Genomic DNA, 17,403 nt, shown 5'->3' with positions numbered 1-17,403 from the left:
TAATGTTTCCATTTATTTTAAACACCTGTATTAACACTCTGTGTCATTGCACAGTTTCAAAACAAAAGTCACAACAAAAACTGGAAGTTAAATTCAGACTTTCCCCCTGTGTTTTGATCCCTTTTTTTCCCCCCAGCTAATATAAAAACACCACATACCGGCAATCAACTCGCAGAAAAGCAGTTTTATATACAACCATCCACGGAATGCCGTATTTCCCAAAAAATAAAGAGGTTTGGGTTTCTTTCATATTCATCAAGACACAATGCTACAATTGTCTTGCTGTTGATTAACAGCTTTCTCCCTTCAAGGCTAATGCCACAGCCCTCTAGAAAAGGTTCTTAATTCCTAAATAAATAGGCATTCCCTTGCCATTGCAGCCTGAGAAAGCTGCCCATGAGATAGTTTCTATCCATATACAGGCCTAAGCAATTCCAGCCCAAGACTCAGAGACTGTCACTGAACTGCCAGTAGGCCCACTCAGATGGTTCCCTTGAATAAAACCTCTGCATTATCTTATTGGGCAGAGTTTCAAGACCTAAAATGACATTTAGGATAGGAGATACAAATTTTGTTACAGCTCTCCTACAAGCAGCCATTGCTTAATTACTCCTAAAGGAGTCATCATGAGCCCTCTCCTGAGCACTTCAATCTCAATGTACATTGTTGGACTGCGGGTTTGCCAAGTACCATACCTTGAACAATTGCAATTTGTCCTCTGCGTGGCTTCAACAAAATCCCAGGATGCTACCTTGTCGGCTGTCTCTTCATCACACAAACCATTTGATGTAGCAGAATACTTCCTCCTATGATTCAATATTGGGAGAGTTATTTGGGACCAACCTATGTTCTTTCCTTATCGTCTGTCAAACCTCAAGAGCAGTTTTGTGACACAGGATTCAGCAAAGAAATTATAAATAGCCTTTTACTAACATATTAAACTGCGAAGTAAACAAGCTATAGTTCGGAACAAATGAACTTCTTTAAAATGTTTTTTAGTAAGAGTAAAGCACCTTCTACTAACAGTCACAGCATCTTTACCAGAAGTACTTTCTACAACGAACACACAAGATACCATGGGGCTTCACAACATGAGTACATACTTGTTCTGTGCTCTGTTCATATTGCATTCTTGCCAAACTCTGTCCACCACTTGGTTGGCTAGCTTTCTAGGTATTTTGCCACCATGATGGCTAGTACTGTCAGAGATAAATCCATCAGAAACTGAAGAAAACTTCACCCATTTCTGGGCAGATTGAGCATCAACTGAAAAGCAGCACCAGAGGAGACAGTTTTAGACAATGAGGCGATACAGTGACAACCACTATTGCTCCAATTCGACCACCACAGGAACATCTTCGGAAGAAAAGTATCTTCTTAACTCAATGTTAGGAAATAAAAACAAATAGAAAATTTAGGTATAGTAGCCAATTATCATAACATGGTTCCCTCTCACGGGCAGGGAAGCACCCTATATGTTTATGTTATAACTGGGCTGGCTAGTCTTTATCTTCCAAGAAACTATAGACCTAAAAAAGAAAATAACCTGAGCAAAGCTACCTGTTAGCAAATTTAACAGTACTTTTTTTAAAAAGGGTCAAACTAAGGTAACAGAAGACCTTGGGGGAAAAAACAAACAAAACCTTTTCTGCCCAAGAGAAGAGCTGTATGTAAAGCCACCTGAAACTACCAGTGAGCCTTACCCGCTTTGACTTAAAGTGGTTTACCATAACCACTACTCACACACAGTTCAGAGGGCATGCAGACTCGCTGGGAACTTGACTACAAAGAATCTTCCTTGGACCATGAAAAAGGCTGAAAACATCACCTGGCTCACTAATGGCTGAGATGCACAATGAGGTTTATAAAGCTACGCCAGAATGCATACATGCACACAAACACACACACAGAGGGGGAAAAGAGAAAAAACAAAACCAAAAACTTGACCACAGAAATTTAAAGTACTAGATAACAGCATCAGGTACAAAAGCAGTCCTCATTTCAGCAACTTACAAAAAGTGTCCAAGTTAACTTTGCCCACGACTGGACAATAAAAATTGGTTTTACTACAACAGACTTCTAACTAAAATGTGATTTTTGGTAACAAGTCAGTTGTACAGAGAACATCTGAATCCTTTCCAAACACTGCCAGATTTAGAGGAGAAGCCATCAAAACGATTACCCACATGCAGAAGCTAATTTTGTTATACCTGTTTGAACTTCCTCTGGGGATGTCGGTGGAGTCAGAGTTACTGAAGACATGGCAGGATCTCTTGTGGAAGCAGGCACTTGGTGGACTCCCAAGCAAGTAGTTGAACAGTGAGATGCCCCTACAGTACTAGGAGCAGGGATGTCTGTCTGAGGAACTAGAACAAAGCATGCTGGGTATACCATTCGCACACCAGCTGGAAAAAAAAAAAAAGAGCAAGTCAATTTTACAGTTGTTTACCAAAAACTTACATTTAAAATCATCAACAAATCGATCATTTTACCAGTCACTCGTAAGTTTACCTACCCTTTCTACCTACTAAAGCATTAACCTTGGACAAAAAGTCTCTATTGTCACCCTCATCATTACTTTATGATTTACTTTATACAGAAGATTTGGGTGAATGAATCAAAAGAGCTTTGTATATACAGGCAGAGACAGCCCTGGCATCTACATGCTACTACTTGCTTCTATCATTTTGTTTTATAAGAAGACTGAGAACACACTTCTTAGTTTCACGTAAAGCTGACAGTATTCCCTTCCCCATCATCATCATCAGGGTCTCCAGCCATCACTGCAATACAAGCTTGTAACACTCATTAGAGAGAAATGATTACATTAGTTGGCAAATCAAAGGTCAATAGCCCACAGCACAGGAACAAACTACTGCGTCCCAGGGGCTTAGATTTTAGGAACAGCAGCAGATAAATGCAGTGCCTGCGTCCATTAAGTTCTCCAGGATTGTGGTTTTGAAGACATCCCTGAAAGGCAAGTCTGTTCCGTTTGAATTTGCACAGAATCTGAAACAGTACAACATGCTTTTGATGCATCTCAGATGTCAACAGTGATAGGCTAGGGGTTTTTTATTATCTTATTTATTTATTTTAAAAACAATCTTGCTTCTCAGGGCACATCAAGAAAAACACCTCCTACTAATAGGACTGCAAAACCCACTTTAAGCAGCAACTCATTTTAGATAGGCCTGAGCATTAAACAGAAAATCAAAAGACCCACAGCAGTTGTAAAAAGAATAAAATGGCATCATTTTGCATTCAGAATTTTGCAGACCTAACCAGCCAGTTTATCTCAGTAATTAAAAGGTAATCAGAGCACTCACCAACAAGGACTTCAACAGCAGCTAAAGAATCATCCTCCCAATCCATTTCTTCTTGTTTTTCCTCAGATCCCTCCTTCAAGTTAGAGGTGACAGGATAGAATTGTTTCCATTCACCAATAAGCTTTTTTGTCGATGAATCAGAAAGCTTGAATGACTGCCCTGTGAGCGTGCCATTTAATCCGAAGGGACTTAGAATAACTAAAAAGATAAATAAAAGTACGTTAGAGATTATAGCTAATCAAAATTCACTCTTCCCCACTGAAAGAGCATTACTGTTATTTCAGCCACACCAAATAAACACCTTACCACGGGTAAGTCAAAATGCCCCCTAACCACATTTTACTACATTGCGCAAGTATTTGGTAATAGGTACACATTGTTAAATGTATGCGTATTGTAAGAACCAAGGTATCACAATAACAATTACAAATTAATCTATTTAAACAAGCAACAAGCAAGTATTCATCTTGGCTAGCAAGGAGTCTCTAACATACAGGTGGGATAAAGAAACACCATTTCAAATTCTGACAGAGTTAAGGTGTTTTCTCATCCTTTCATTCTGCTTGGTACAGTTACAACAACAATGTATATACAGGGAAGTAATCCGTTTCATGTTTAGTCTTGTCCATATTAGGAAAGCACAGCTGCTGTTAAATTGCATTCAAAAAAAAGCAAGTTTGGACACTGAGCATTAATAAACAAGGGCAGTGTGTGGTCATGCAGGAGAACCGATTTGTATAGCCAACACAAGTGTGCCTAAGACAGGGAATGATCAAACAGCCCACTAACCAGACTCAGGCCCCATCGCTCCTTTGTCTTCGAGAGCATAGCCTGCATCTGCTGGTGGAACCAAAGGAATTTACAGGCAAGGAAGAGCCAAATAAAAAAGGGGTAGGGGGAGTGAATAGGTTAAGTATGTTGAGTCAGAAATGGACTTCTAGAAGAAGGGTCTATGAAGACACATGGGGGTTATAAAGCTTGCTGAAAAAGCAAAATATTTAAGTCACCAATAGGACAGTACTTGGAAATTAAGTTTATTGTGTCATGAAGACAAATTATTTGGCTACATGCCAAGAGATGAATATGGAAATCACCCACCTGCACAAGAGCTGAGACACACCAACTGGCTTCTGACTATGTCAAGACAGGGGACATTTTGGGAGAACGTGTAATCAATACAAAACAGGTAACGCCTCTGCTCCCTCTTCCAGTCTTTGCCAGAAGTCCTCATCCCAAGCAACTCAAAGGATTGATTCATTTTAATACTCACTACTGCCTGGCAAAACCTACCTTGGAAAGGGCTGTTAGACTGCTGGGCAAGAGTGAGGTGTTCTTCACTAAGCAGGTACACAGGTTGATGCTGACTGATTTCCACACTGGTGCAAACATTGCTATCTCCATGTAAGAAGAAGGTGAACGAGCAGGACAAGTGTTCGCTGGGAAAAGAGAAGTGGGGAAGGTGCAGGGAGTAGAAAGGAGAGAAAAAAAATTCCTAAGTATAGAACTTATTTTAAGTTGACGGCTTTCTCACTAGTTTGAAGGCATTTCCTCCCAAAATATTCATTCATGAAGTAATCAAAAATCCCTTCTATCTAAATAGCAAGAAAATGCTAAATACGTGTTCCCTTGGAGCATTTGCAAAGTATTCCAGCATTAGAGACAAAACCAAAGATCAATCAATTAGAAAACAACAGACACTAAGTTTTCAACCTCTTTAGACTGACACTTTATATTTTGAGGTCTGGAGGAAATTTAAAACACGATTTTTTGCCAGACAAAGAAAACTATAACTTAATACTTTTATATATTTATTTAAAATCTATAAAAATATTTATGAACATATATTAATTTTAATGAGGTCATATCTAGGTTCTCCTGTCACAGATCCACTAAGCCGAATTTGTATTTGAAGATTTATATTTAATATTAGCCAACAAGTCCCTTATTTAAAAGCAGGAAGAAGAATGGCAACAGCTTTGAGAAGTGTTGGTTTTGTTTTGTTTCGGTTTTTTGTTTGTTGTTGTTGGGGTTTTTTTTAATTGAATTTTATCATTATGCTCCTGAAGCCAATCAAGTGACTAAAAATGAAATCCCATACCTACACACAGAAGGGAAGATACAATCAATTAAAAAAACCCAAAGCTTAAGTCACTGTTAAAGTCATTAAAGCAAGTATCAATGTTTAATATCAGATGCTTCACTGATAGCTTCTCTCAGTCCAGAGTGTTTTAGAAAAAAAAAAAATCAACAGTCCTGTACAGCAAAAAACACCCCAATAATAAACATATCTCCTTCATATAACTCTGAATTAAATGCCATTTTCACAGTGCTATACATAGTTACTAGTTAGCAACTCCACAAAATCTTCTACCCCCCCTGAGATCATGCTTCAGAGACTTCCCAATTTTTGCAGATGTTAGCTGTTGTTTTGTTACAAAAATATAGATAAACCCCTGCAACTACAACTATCAAAATATTTTATGCTACAACCAAATCAATTCAGTGGTTCATGTGAAATATATTTTACCAATTTTAATTAAAGGGCAGGAATAGAGCAGGAAGGCAAAAAAGGCAGATCCCTGCCAGGACACCACAGAAGCAGTACATCTTCATAGCCAGTTCCATCTGAAAAAACGTTTTGTTTTTTGGGTTGTTTTTTTTTTTTTTCCTTTTTAAAAGAAGTTGTATAGGCACAGCAATTTTCAGTTCTATCAGCTACAAGTTATCTCAAGTGTCTGCCAAACTAATACACTCCCATAGGAAACAAACAGATGTTTAAAAGCAAGAAGATGCTATTCACATTGGACATTAAATTAGGCCCACCATCTCGGTAACAGAAGAATGAAAGTCAAGGAGAACCTTAAAAGTACTTCATAAGCTACTGAACAGAAAAGAAATCCTTCTCTTTGAGGACGGTAGCATCAAGCACCTGCTCAGTCACAGGAAAAAAAAAAAACAAAAAACGAAACAAAACAAGTCAAGGGAAACAGACTAATTTAAGTCAGTCAAATTAGCAGATACTAGTGAATTTTTTGCAAGGTCAAATGGACAAGACATTCCATGAACTACTGTAGCCTAAAAAGACTGTATGAACGCAACACCACAGTTTCCCCCCAAAAATAAAACCAGAACCCATCAGCTAATGCCCAGGATCACGTGCGTGCTCTCTGACCTCACAAAACGATTGCATTTCTTAGTCAACAGCATGAGAACACAAAGCGAGTTTTGCGTTCCTGAAAAAGAGAACCAGAGCTCCAGGGCATAAAGAACTGACAAACTCGGAGCGCCTGAGCAACCCAATTAAAATGCACCCTCCGCAGGTGCAGTTACTGGATACATCCTTAGTGTAATTCCCAAGATGTTTCTGTCCTCCACTCAGAGGGAGATGGTGGGACAGTAATGGAAAAAAAAAAAAAGTTTCTGGAATGGGCAGAGTCCGTTCAATCTATGAAAACAGCGATAAATCGATTCACCGAGTCTCACCCCAAAGTCTCAAAGAGCAGCCACCAGGGCAGTCACCACAATGAGGAGAAAGAAGGCTGGTGTTAAATACACGGCTTTGCCTACCAGCAGATTTAAAATAGGGACCTAAAACACTTTAGGGATGAGAGAACCCACAAACCATTCAAGGAGGAACAGGAAGCACAGCACATTTTTTATTACACTAACTTAAAGCAGGCCATGGAGCGAACTCAATGAGGAACCGCTCAAAGTGGCGGGCCCCGACTGAAGCATAACAGTTTTCAAGGTGCATCAAGTCCGCATTGGTAAGCTGATCTGCTGTTTTTAACTGTGTTTTAGGAATAAAAAAAAGCCAGGATCCAGACGAGTGAATTATCACTACTCATTGACAACTACTCAGCACATCTGCTTCAGTAATCCAGCTCTGGACAGAACACTCCCTGCAGATGAAACAACATACTGCTCGGGAATCCCGCTAAAGTTAGTTTCCAAAAGGCGGCGATGACGGAGCTAAGCATCTTGTTGATGATTTCAAGTTCAAGTGAAGTCACATGGTTAGCAAACACCACTAAATTCCTATATGGAAATCTGATTAAACTTTAATCCTTATGGAAATAGTTGAAGATTGATTTTCAATCTGAATTTTGTTTTTAAATCATATTGGATGGTTTAAGGTGAAAGAGTGGATGGCGTTCTTGGTTCCGAGTGACAGATACCAATTTAGAAGCTTAGTATGAATGAGGCAAAGTTTAAAAATAAAAGCACATATTCTTTAAATACACTTTAAATGCAATTAAGCTAGGTCTCTTGTAAACACCACATTATTACACAGATAAAGGGCAGACAATTGTAGCATAATCTGATGGAATTCAGATAAACCAAGACAAAGAGAAGCATCAGCATGATAACAGAAGCCTTTCAATTCATTACACTGCAAAACTAGTCCTAAGAAGTTGCAAGGAAAATTCAAGGTCATCATGCAAAAGCCAAATCCAAAACAAACAAAAAAACCCCCAAAATTAGAACTCTTTCCCCCCCCCCCCAGCAGGGGAGAAGTTTCCAACAAAATAATAAAGTAAGAGAGTAGCCATTGTTGTCACTGACATCATTCAGCCAGCGCTGGCAGGCAAGCTGCAAGCACACTACTTGTACGGCTGGGAGAGCAGATCCGCTAGGGTACAATTCATTCTAGAAAATACAAACATTATAAAATTTTCACTAATTCTGGTTATAAATTTAAGTGTCAACAGCAAAATGATACACACCACCTCGGGGTTTTGTTTCAGTACTTTCAGAGGTGCAGCGAAGTTATTTTATGCACAATAAGATAATATTGTTTCATAGTAGAAATACATAGTAAAAAACAGTGCTGTCCTTAAACTCAAGCTAAGGGAAACAGATTTCCACATGGTACACACAGTATCTCCTGAAAACATGACTCTTCTTTAAACTAAAAGTTAACATGAAAGGCAAAACTAACACTTTATGTACTCAAACATAGCATTAAATTTCTTCCTAGCTAGTCATGCTCAGAAACTGTTTCTTCACATTTAACATCATCATTTTTGTTAGGTTACAAAACTTCGGGAAATATCAATGCATGCGAAATAATCACAAGAACTACAGTGAGGAATCCCAATTAAAAAAAAAAAAAAATTAAAACCATACTGAAGCTCTTTGCAGGGGAGTGGAGAAAAGGAGGAAGGAAAACAAAGAACCAGAGCTCTAAGTTACTGGAGGCCCCTACGTACACCGGTTTATGGACTTCGCAAGAAACTCTCTTAACGTGCATGCTTTTTATTATTTTTTTAAATGAATACATTTGTACATTCTCCAATTCCTTAAGCTTCCAGAGACTGATTGCTAGTACACAATGCCGCCTCAACCTCAGGTGAGGAAGAATCTTCTCAAACCTTACTGTAAACTACTAAAAAAAAAAAAAAAAAAGGCAACAAAAACTCCCCTCCCCCCATTTCTCTAAATCTTTCCTATTCTCAGTAGCTCACCTCACAGCCAAAAATCCTAATCAAGCAAAAAATTTACCTACTTATCACTTTGGAGTAAACAGGCAAGTTACCTTTACAATTCAGTCAAGGACACAATAACAGAAAGGAAGCTGGTTGTTTCCTGCCTGCTAACACAGAGTTCATCCTATGCTTTTATTTGCAGACATTTTTAAGTAGCTCAGAAGATCACTAGATAATTTGTGTAGAGCATCTCATGACTGAAATATTAAAAAAAAAAATCTATACCTCAACACTCAGAACTTTTGTCCTCTGTGCAGAGAAAATCAGTGAAGTCCTTAAGGTGCAGATACAGCAAAAAAATAATAGCTTGTTTTAAAGCTACTATTGATCCTCCCTCCCTCTTTTTTTTTCTCTCCATACTTTCACAATTACGATCAAGTATTGTTGCATGTGCATACATAAGACTTAAGAGCAGAGGACAGATTTTTAACAGAAAATTCTGAAAACAAAATCCTAGTTCTCCCAAAAATCTTATTTTCTCAACTGACCCCGAGTACAAAGTTACTCCATTAAAATTTCCAATATTTCTAATTAGCTTAATTTCATTAAAGTCCTAATCTCAGAACTTAAATATCAATAATCCAGTTTCCAACTGATCTCTGAATACAGATGTTATAAAGCGTCATCAGAACGAGCGTTCTTTATGAATTTTGATCTGAACACACCAGAATTCAGTCAGAATGAGTTCCAATACTGAAAGCAACTTTAAAAAAGAAAAAAAGACTCTCTGGAAGTAATGCTATTTTTTCCAGCAACCTTCAGTCCTCACCTATGCTCCATTAAGATGCATTTCTATAACCAGCATTTTTGATTCCACCATGCTCCCTCTTCACTCAAATCATACAAAACAAAGATGTTTTTGTTTCAGAGACAAAGGATTATGATTCTATGTGAGGAGAAACAGAAGCTGATGTGGAAAATTTCAATACAATTTCTACTTTTGCCTTTGTAAGAGAAACTGAAGGGAAGGAAGGGAAAGCACACTAAAAATTAACATATACATGAGGTTTCTACATCTCCATTAGCAAATCTGAAAACACCTCCTTGATAAAAAGGTAATTAGGTCTGTTTTTTCCTCCACATTAGTACTTATGTAGAGCTTTATATCTTCAAAGTGCTTCACAAACATTAGCTGCATTAGAACCTCACTAATCCACACTTCACTAGATTGCATACTTCAAATCAGCACCACACTACGGCCGAAAGGCAAGGAGACTGCGACATCAGAAGCAACAAAGAGGCCTCCAACTAAAAAACCGTAGAGCACACTTAATAGTAAATTCAAAAAAAGCATCCAAATGTTTCAACTGAGAGAATTTTTTTTTTTCAGAATCACCATCTCATTTTCCTAGATTGTCTTTGTAAATTACTTCTGAGTTGTACCAAGAGTAGCTTACCAAGTCAAAGCACTGCTAACCAAAATATTTACCATATCCTTACAAACTATATGTTTTCTACTGCCATTTCCTCGATGAGGAAAATGGACATTGCAAAGTAAAATTACTGTCCAGAACTAATGGCTGTCACAATTAGGGTTCTACCATTTCCTTTTCAATGGGGTAGAACACACCTCGTTTAGGAGCACAAACACATCAGCTACAGTGTTAAGTCCCTAATTAATATGCATCATTATTTCAGACTGTTATAAAGTGTTTGCCAAAAATTGGTACATACTGGCCAGCACCCAGAATCCTTTGGGGCATTTTGACCAAGAATCAATATATCATGACTGGCTGCCAACAATTATCATCAGCAGCAATAGAGCTGAGAGTTTCCAGCTGATACATCATTGCTGCCCAAAAAGAAGCATCTCCAAATAGTTATTCTTCACTACAGACTATTTCAGTATGCCACTTAAATAAATTTAAAGCATCAAAGAAGTTCCTTTTTAAAAGGTGACACTTGCCTTCTATAGTAGATTCTTGGGCTGGAGAACACACTCTCACAATTAAATAAGTTCTTTTGGAAATAAAAATTTGAATAGAAAAGAGTTTTAAGCTGACACACACACACACGCCATGGAGCCCTAAGACCCTTCATATTCAGTTACTTGTTTGTTGGTTTCTTTTTCCTTTAACCAGGTTGAGAGACAACACTATAGCAACCAGCACGGGACAGAAAACAAAACGCAACTGCCAGAGAATAAGTCTTGAGGAATTACATACCTGACCACATGCTCAACATGCACTACACTGTCCTCTATTCTACGATACATTACACTATACGCTTTGTTCTTTGTCAGGCAACCCTCTAGGGCTTTTCATCATGGAGAAGACAGAGTGAAGCTGCCAAGCCACTTGAGGCTTTCTGAGCTAACAGAAGAAAAGCAAAAGCAACTCCCTCAAGACAACCTATCTACCACCTTTCCTTTGTAAGTGCTTGTACAGAATAGTTCTTTGTGACTATATACATCTTCCAGGTATAGTCGTAACACTGCAACGCACTAATGAAGAGAAGCTTTCTATGCAGCCACCTTCACACCTATACTGCTTCAACAGCCAGTCTTATTTTCAACACGGCATCTTCAATTTCCACTCACAATCCATAATCCTGAATTACAAAACTCCACAATCTTAATTCAGACTGGAAAGGAGCAGGAAATTAAGTATGCATTTGCTGTAATAAGCAAAATATGAAGTAAGTAAAATACTAAAATCAGATTGTTGTATTAACACAACACCAAAAATAACTGCCAGGAAAAACATTTGAGTTTTCTTGACTGAAGAAATGAAAGAAAAAAACAAACAAACAAAACAAAAACGAGGCAAGTACACAAATTGTTTCAATTATGAAATACCTCAAGAGCTTTCTTTGGTTTTGTTTTAGTTACCTGGGGGGAGTGTGGGGGGGGTGTGCTTTTTAAGCACTGGGGGCTGAGGGAAATAGAGGATAAGAGAAATCAGTTCCTAGTTCTCTAGGAAGAACACGCTATCGTGCATACTCATTACATTGCAGTACTACTTTTATGATAAGAGTTTGAATCATCATTAATCAATTCACAAACATGCCCTTCTTGCCCTTGGCTACAAGTTCCCCTATAACATCAGAGTTTCTATCAGCCTATCACAAGGTCTGCACTCCAAGCAGACACAGTGGCATTAATATCCTTAATGTGATAGCTCAAAGAAATCTAAAAAAATGCACATCTACATTTTCTAGCAAGTTACCTATTCTGTATCTTCACATGAAGTAATAAGATCTCAAAAGTACAGATGCTTCTCTAACTACTGACAAAAAGATGGAACAGCAGACGTTTTTCTAAGCATCTCTGAATAACTCCCTATGGTCATGAAGGTAAATATAGCAGAAAGCTGATTTTGATGATAAACAAAGCAAAAAACATAGCTAATAGCAAAGTAGAAAAAAATTCCAGTTCAAAGCACATCATTAATGACTACTGTCAAAAGGCTCTCAAAATATTTTTCACATAGCTGAGGATGTTTTGCTTTTAGTTAGACCTGCAAGTTAAAAATATTTATTTATTCCAGAACCAAGTTATGTGCGCTAAAACAAACACAAATGTAGCAAGTGACCTGTATTCCAGAACAAGTCATATTCACCTTAGGACTTCCATATTTTTAAATTAACTTCATTATTAATGAGCTTAGCTTCAACCCAATAAAAACAAGGTTGAAACAAAAAACGATTTTATTTTTGTACACTACTAAAACTATAGCATGACATCTTACAAAGAAGCAAAACTGATTTTTTCAGAATGCAACGAGAAGTTTACATATACACATACATACATAAAAAGTACATATTTCTCCAGATACAGCAATTATAAGCAATACTACAAAGAGTTTGCTCATGTTTCTGTTTCAGAACTTAAATGAGACTAATAAACCTGTCGCCTTGTATTTTATCATCCTTTAATTATTGAGGATGCAAATCTCAATTATCTGAACTTGAGCTTTCACAACGAAATATATGTGTGCTATAAAAAATAAGAATCCAGAACATATTTGGAAAACGGATAATAGCTAGACATGACTATTTCAAAGGCAATGTAACAGCTTTCAATGTATTGCTCTTTCCCATTCGGAAACATTTACAAACATCTTGTTAAGCCAGTGTCAAAGTTCAAAATTGAAATGGATTATAAAATTCTCATTTGACAAAATCTGAAGTATCTGCATGGTTTTTGTATTATCTTATTGTTCAGTGAACAAAAAGAGCGTAGATTTATTGCTGAAAGCTAAAAACCAAGAGCCATATCATTTTCCCGTTCTTCCTGATGAACCAACTACCACTGTAACTTAAGCTAAATAAGAGAAAACTGCTTTGTGATGTAAAGTGCTAAATTTGTCTGCTTGTAGTCTCTGTAGCAACCCAATATTCCAAAGAGACAATCATGTGATCAATGCTCTCAGCTCCTGCTGTTTATCCTGCACTGTCCTACTTACAGCAGCTCTCAATTCCAGCTGTCTACAGTAAAAGGAAAAACATCACCTGCTCTCCTGCCGGTACACGATGCCAGAACAGCCTCATTAGAGCTGTTGTAAAAAAATGTTGACATTGTTTGATTTAAAGATTAACATAGGGAGGAAATTTAGACTGCAAAAAGAGTTGAGCAGACTTAACAGAAAATATTCCAACAGTATCAAGGAAGAGCCTGGTAGTTTCAGCTATTAAGGTTTACAAATTAAATATACAGAAATAAATGCAAAACCTGTGGCTACGTGTTGTTCTTGTATAGTTAACTCTCTCAAGTATGAGGAAATTTTTGAGCTTTAGCACCCAGAATCTCCTCACTCTGTTCCCGAGCAACAATTCACAGCATCATTCTAGAGGGATCAAGAAGCAAACTACTCCGTTCCTAGTGAAAGAGGACCCCATGAGAAATAGGAAAAAGGTAGCCAGAGGGATAAGGCAGAAACGTGGGCTCAGGACTGAAAGCAGAGCATTCCCTTTGTCTTCAGGGCAGCGAAGACCAAACAGACAACAGCCAATCTCTTTCAGAGTAACTGCTGTTACACCATCAATATAAACGTTTCTGAAGTAGGCAGCAAGACCATTTCCATGGCCCAAGTGAAAAAAAACCCCACACCCCCCCCTGCAGCCATGGCCATTCGAGACTGCAGATCTGCCAACACACTTGCACCGAACCCAGGAATCCCATCCACCCTGGCTAGTTTTACCTCTTCCTCCCAGCAAGATGAGGTAGAGGGAAAAAAATACATATATTCAGAACTATGATAAGCACACCTTCAAATCAAGATAACTACATGTACAAAGGCTTACAATAAAACTAAATTTATATCTAGAATATTTGTCAGCAGTCATTTCCCATGAAGTCATATACTTATTATTTACATCAAGTAGATAAAATAGTATTTCCATGAAAAAAAATATAAGAATGGTGGGCTGGCATTATAGAAACCTGTACCCAGACTAACATTAAATAGCATTACCTGTGAAACCTGTGCAGCAAGTTTCATTTTCTAAGCTATGATAAGCTTATCACTTATGATTTTCCAAGTGTTTTTTTTGTTTTTGTTTTTCGTTTTTTTGTTTGGTTTGGGGGTGTGGTGGGTTTTTTTGGTGATTTTTTTTTTGTGGTTTGTTTTTTAAATGAACTCGTCAGACACAAGTTCTGGTTTGCCACCCACTGCAATCGGTTATATTGTTTCCTATTTACATGGTGGGGGGAAGCAACCATACGACTAATATAGTGGCTTTTAGTATGCTAGGTTTTCAGTCGTCTATCAGATCCTCCCACAAAAACAGGATTACTCAATTATTTGTTTACTGGTATTTCAATTGTGTTAAAGTTTAGCAAGTTGTACTTATTACCAAAACTTCAGGAGATATCCTCCCCATAAGCACTTCATACTTTTGTTTCATTAGGAGAGTTAGATTTAATCTTCATTAAGGAATTGTATCTAAAATAGTGTTTAATCTGACAAGTTTCCTAACCATATTTATTCCAGGTATACATTACTATTTTAACATCCAGTTGGCAAGAGAAGAAGTCTCATCCAAAGACTGTTATTTGAGCAGTCTAACCAGAACAGGTAGACAATCAGATGCAGCAGATCACAACCTCCGTCTCATGTATTTATAAGGTAGATTTTTGAATAAAACATACACAACCATATTTCTGAACGTGGCAATAACAACACAATAGGCTGGAAAGGAGAAAAGAGAAAGACATTCCTATTTGTCAAACTTTGTAATTTAATATGCAGTCATTTAAACCACATTATTGAGCTTCTGTAATCTACCTTGCTTTAAGTGATTGGAAAAGGTTGTGACAAATACTGAGGCAATGATTTTTTTTTTTCCCCCCCACTTGGTTACAACTAAGACCATTTAGCACAACTTTCCCTTTCCCTTCCCAATTCTACTGTTGTTCTCCTGCTGACCCCCATCACCCATTCCTGAAACTGAAAATCGCCTACTTACAAATGAGCAACAACAAAAAACCCCACCACAGACACTGCAGGGAGTTAGCTACTCCATTCCTGCCCTATCTATAAACAGAAATGGAACTAGCATACTTGAAAACCTCAGACAGTTTCCTCAGGCATGGTAATCGTGACTTGTTCTAACAGATCAAATTTCACCAAATACATGACTGTCTCACTTTTCTCAATGCTGGTTTTAGACTGGGGAGAAATAGGGGGAGGGAATGAAGAGCAGGTCATGGTTATTACCTTGCAGCCTTGTCAACGTGCAGCATGTGACTGCACAGTGCAAACATCTGAGGTTTTTACTTTTTCCATAGCAAAATTTTTAAGAGATATTAAACAATAATATGAGGTTAGTTTAATAAGTTTGTTTGTTTGTTTTAGGAGTCACATCATTAAACATAATTAAACAGTGAACACTTAAAACCATCTAATTCTTATTTTCTTGGCCATCTATTCACATGCCACAGCGGCATCAGTTTATGAACATTAAGGACTGTCCTCTTAAAATTAAAATGTATGCAATGCAATGATGAAATAGATGACTTTTTTTTAATATAACCTTATAGAACAAGGAAAAATAATAAAGCGACAGATAGGAAGCCATGGCTGCCTGAGGATCCGTCACCACAGCCGAACACCTATTAGAAATCACAACCTTATGTCTGCTGCACTACCACATACATACAAAAAGCGCAACACAACTTCTATTGTTGGGAGACCAGATAACAGAAAATCTCACATATTCTGGAACCACATGCTTTCAAACAGAGCTCAGAAAAAAACAGATGGTATCAGCTTCAAATGAAAGAAATAGCTCTATCCATGCATCCTTCAAAGAGAAAGAAAGTGAAAAAGTGGGACTAATGTCCTGCACATTGCTCAACCACAGCTCCAGAAAGCACATGTTGAGAAGTTACCTCCACCGTCAAGAGCACTGACTACTCACTCTCTAATCAAAGCCTTTGAAACTACAGATTGCCAGCAAGAAAAACCAACCTTATTGAAATCTGTAGTTACAGATACACAAAGAACAAGTCTACATAGTGGCCAGCCAAGCCCCAAAGTGCAGGGCAGTATAAACTATGATCTGAAGCAGACTGGTAGCAGACTTCATGTCCTCAGTATAGTAAGTGACTTTAAATTGTACAGCCACATGGATTCTATCCCAGGGTTTCTGAATGTTAATGCAAAGAACAGTCCCAAACAAAGCGAAGCATACATAACAATATGGGATGGAAGCAGGCACTAAAGGTAACAGCAACAAGGTCTGAAACGAAGCAAGACAACAGTCATGCAGGGATTTCAGAGTGGAGCAAAACCTTCCTATTTTTAGGTACACACAGTTTCTTCCTGTACTTCTCCCACTATTCAATGTTTTTAAGAAGGAAAGGATGAATAAAAATATACCAACACCACCACAGATAACTTTTATTTCTTCCTTAAGAATGAAATATACATTTAATCAACACAAGCAATATAGAGAAGTCATAACAACCTTCCTGAACAGAAAGGTTTTATTCCCTATGACAGATGCAATACCCGCCACATTCATCTGTGGCCACTTCTACATAGGAGAAGCACTACTTTTTGCAGAGAGATATATATATTTCTAACAGAGGAAGAAACCAAAAGTATTCTGAAAAAGACTCTATTCTTCCTACATCAAGAAGCTAGTATGACATGCTTTTGAGATTAGCATTATGAATATTACTATTCCTGTTACTTGAAAGATGGTGAAAATGCCCCAAAGACAAAAATACAGCTTCAAAACTGTTCTGATTCTTAAGATATGTGCATCCATAATCATGAAGAGAAGAATGGCTTTGGGGAGGGGTTGGTGGTGGTTTGTTTTGCTTTTTAATTAAGTCAGCCACACCAACAAAAAAAGATAAACTTAGTATAGGTTTGCTGATTAAATGGATCCTGGGGAAGGAAAAATATGCAGAAGTTGTCCAGAACTAACAAAAACTGAACCTTAATACCAGTTGTCTGCTCAGAAACATATTAGCACCCTGGGTGCAACACTCGGAGCATTTTCTAGGCAGGCTGCACGTCCTTCTCTGTTGACTTAGGGCCTCAAGCATGACACTGCAGCAAAGCATAACGTTTGATAAGAGAGAAATGTCCCTTTTGACTAGAATAGTATTCCAATTTATACAAGAGACCAAAATC

The 17,403-nt window shown here is 37.7% G+C and overlaps 1 protein-coding gene across 2 annotated transcripts in view; it reads right to left on the bottom strand.

The window, feature by feature from the left end:
* Positions 1–17,403, bottom strand: part of MED13 (mediator complex subunit 13) — a 58,252-nt gene that overhangs the window by 27,034 nt on the left and 13,815 nt on the right. Inside the window, exons 4-8 of one of the 2 annotated variants that reach the window (XM_009469414.2) lie at positions 4,617–4,762; positions 3,327–3,524; positions 2,211–2,405; positions 1,104–1,266; positions 696–806 (exon numbers count right to left, since the gene is read on the bottom strand). In XM_009469414.2, the coding sequence (XP_009467689.1) occupies positions 696–806; positions 1,104–1,266; positions 2,211–2,405; positions 3,327–3,524; positions 4,617–4,762 (813 nt within the window). Of the gene's footprint in view, positions 1–695; positions 807–1,103; positions 1,267–2,210; positions 2,406–3,326; positions 3,525–4,616; positions 4,763–17,403 lie in introns of those variants that run through there. The other variant, XM_087752290.1, reaches the window with a different exon arrangement.

The sequence above is a fragment of the Nipponia nippon genome, unplaced genomic scaffold (assembly GCF_047370975.1).
Source record: "Nipponia nippon isolate SJK-2023a ecotype South Korea unplaced genomic scaffold, ASM4737097v1 scaffold_15, whole genome shotgun sequence".
Lineage (NCBI taxonomy): Eukaryota > Metazoa > Chordata > Aves > Pelecaniformes > Threskiornithidae > Nipponia > Nipponia nippon.
Note: the sequence above shows the minus strand (reverse complement) of the source record. Positions and strands in the feature narration are given on the sequence as shown.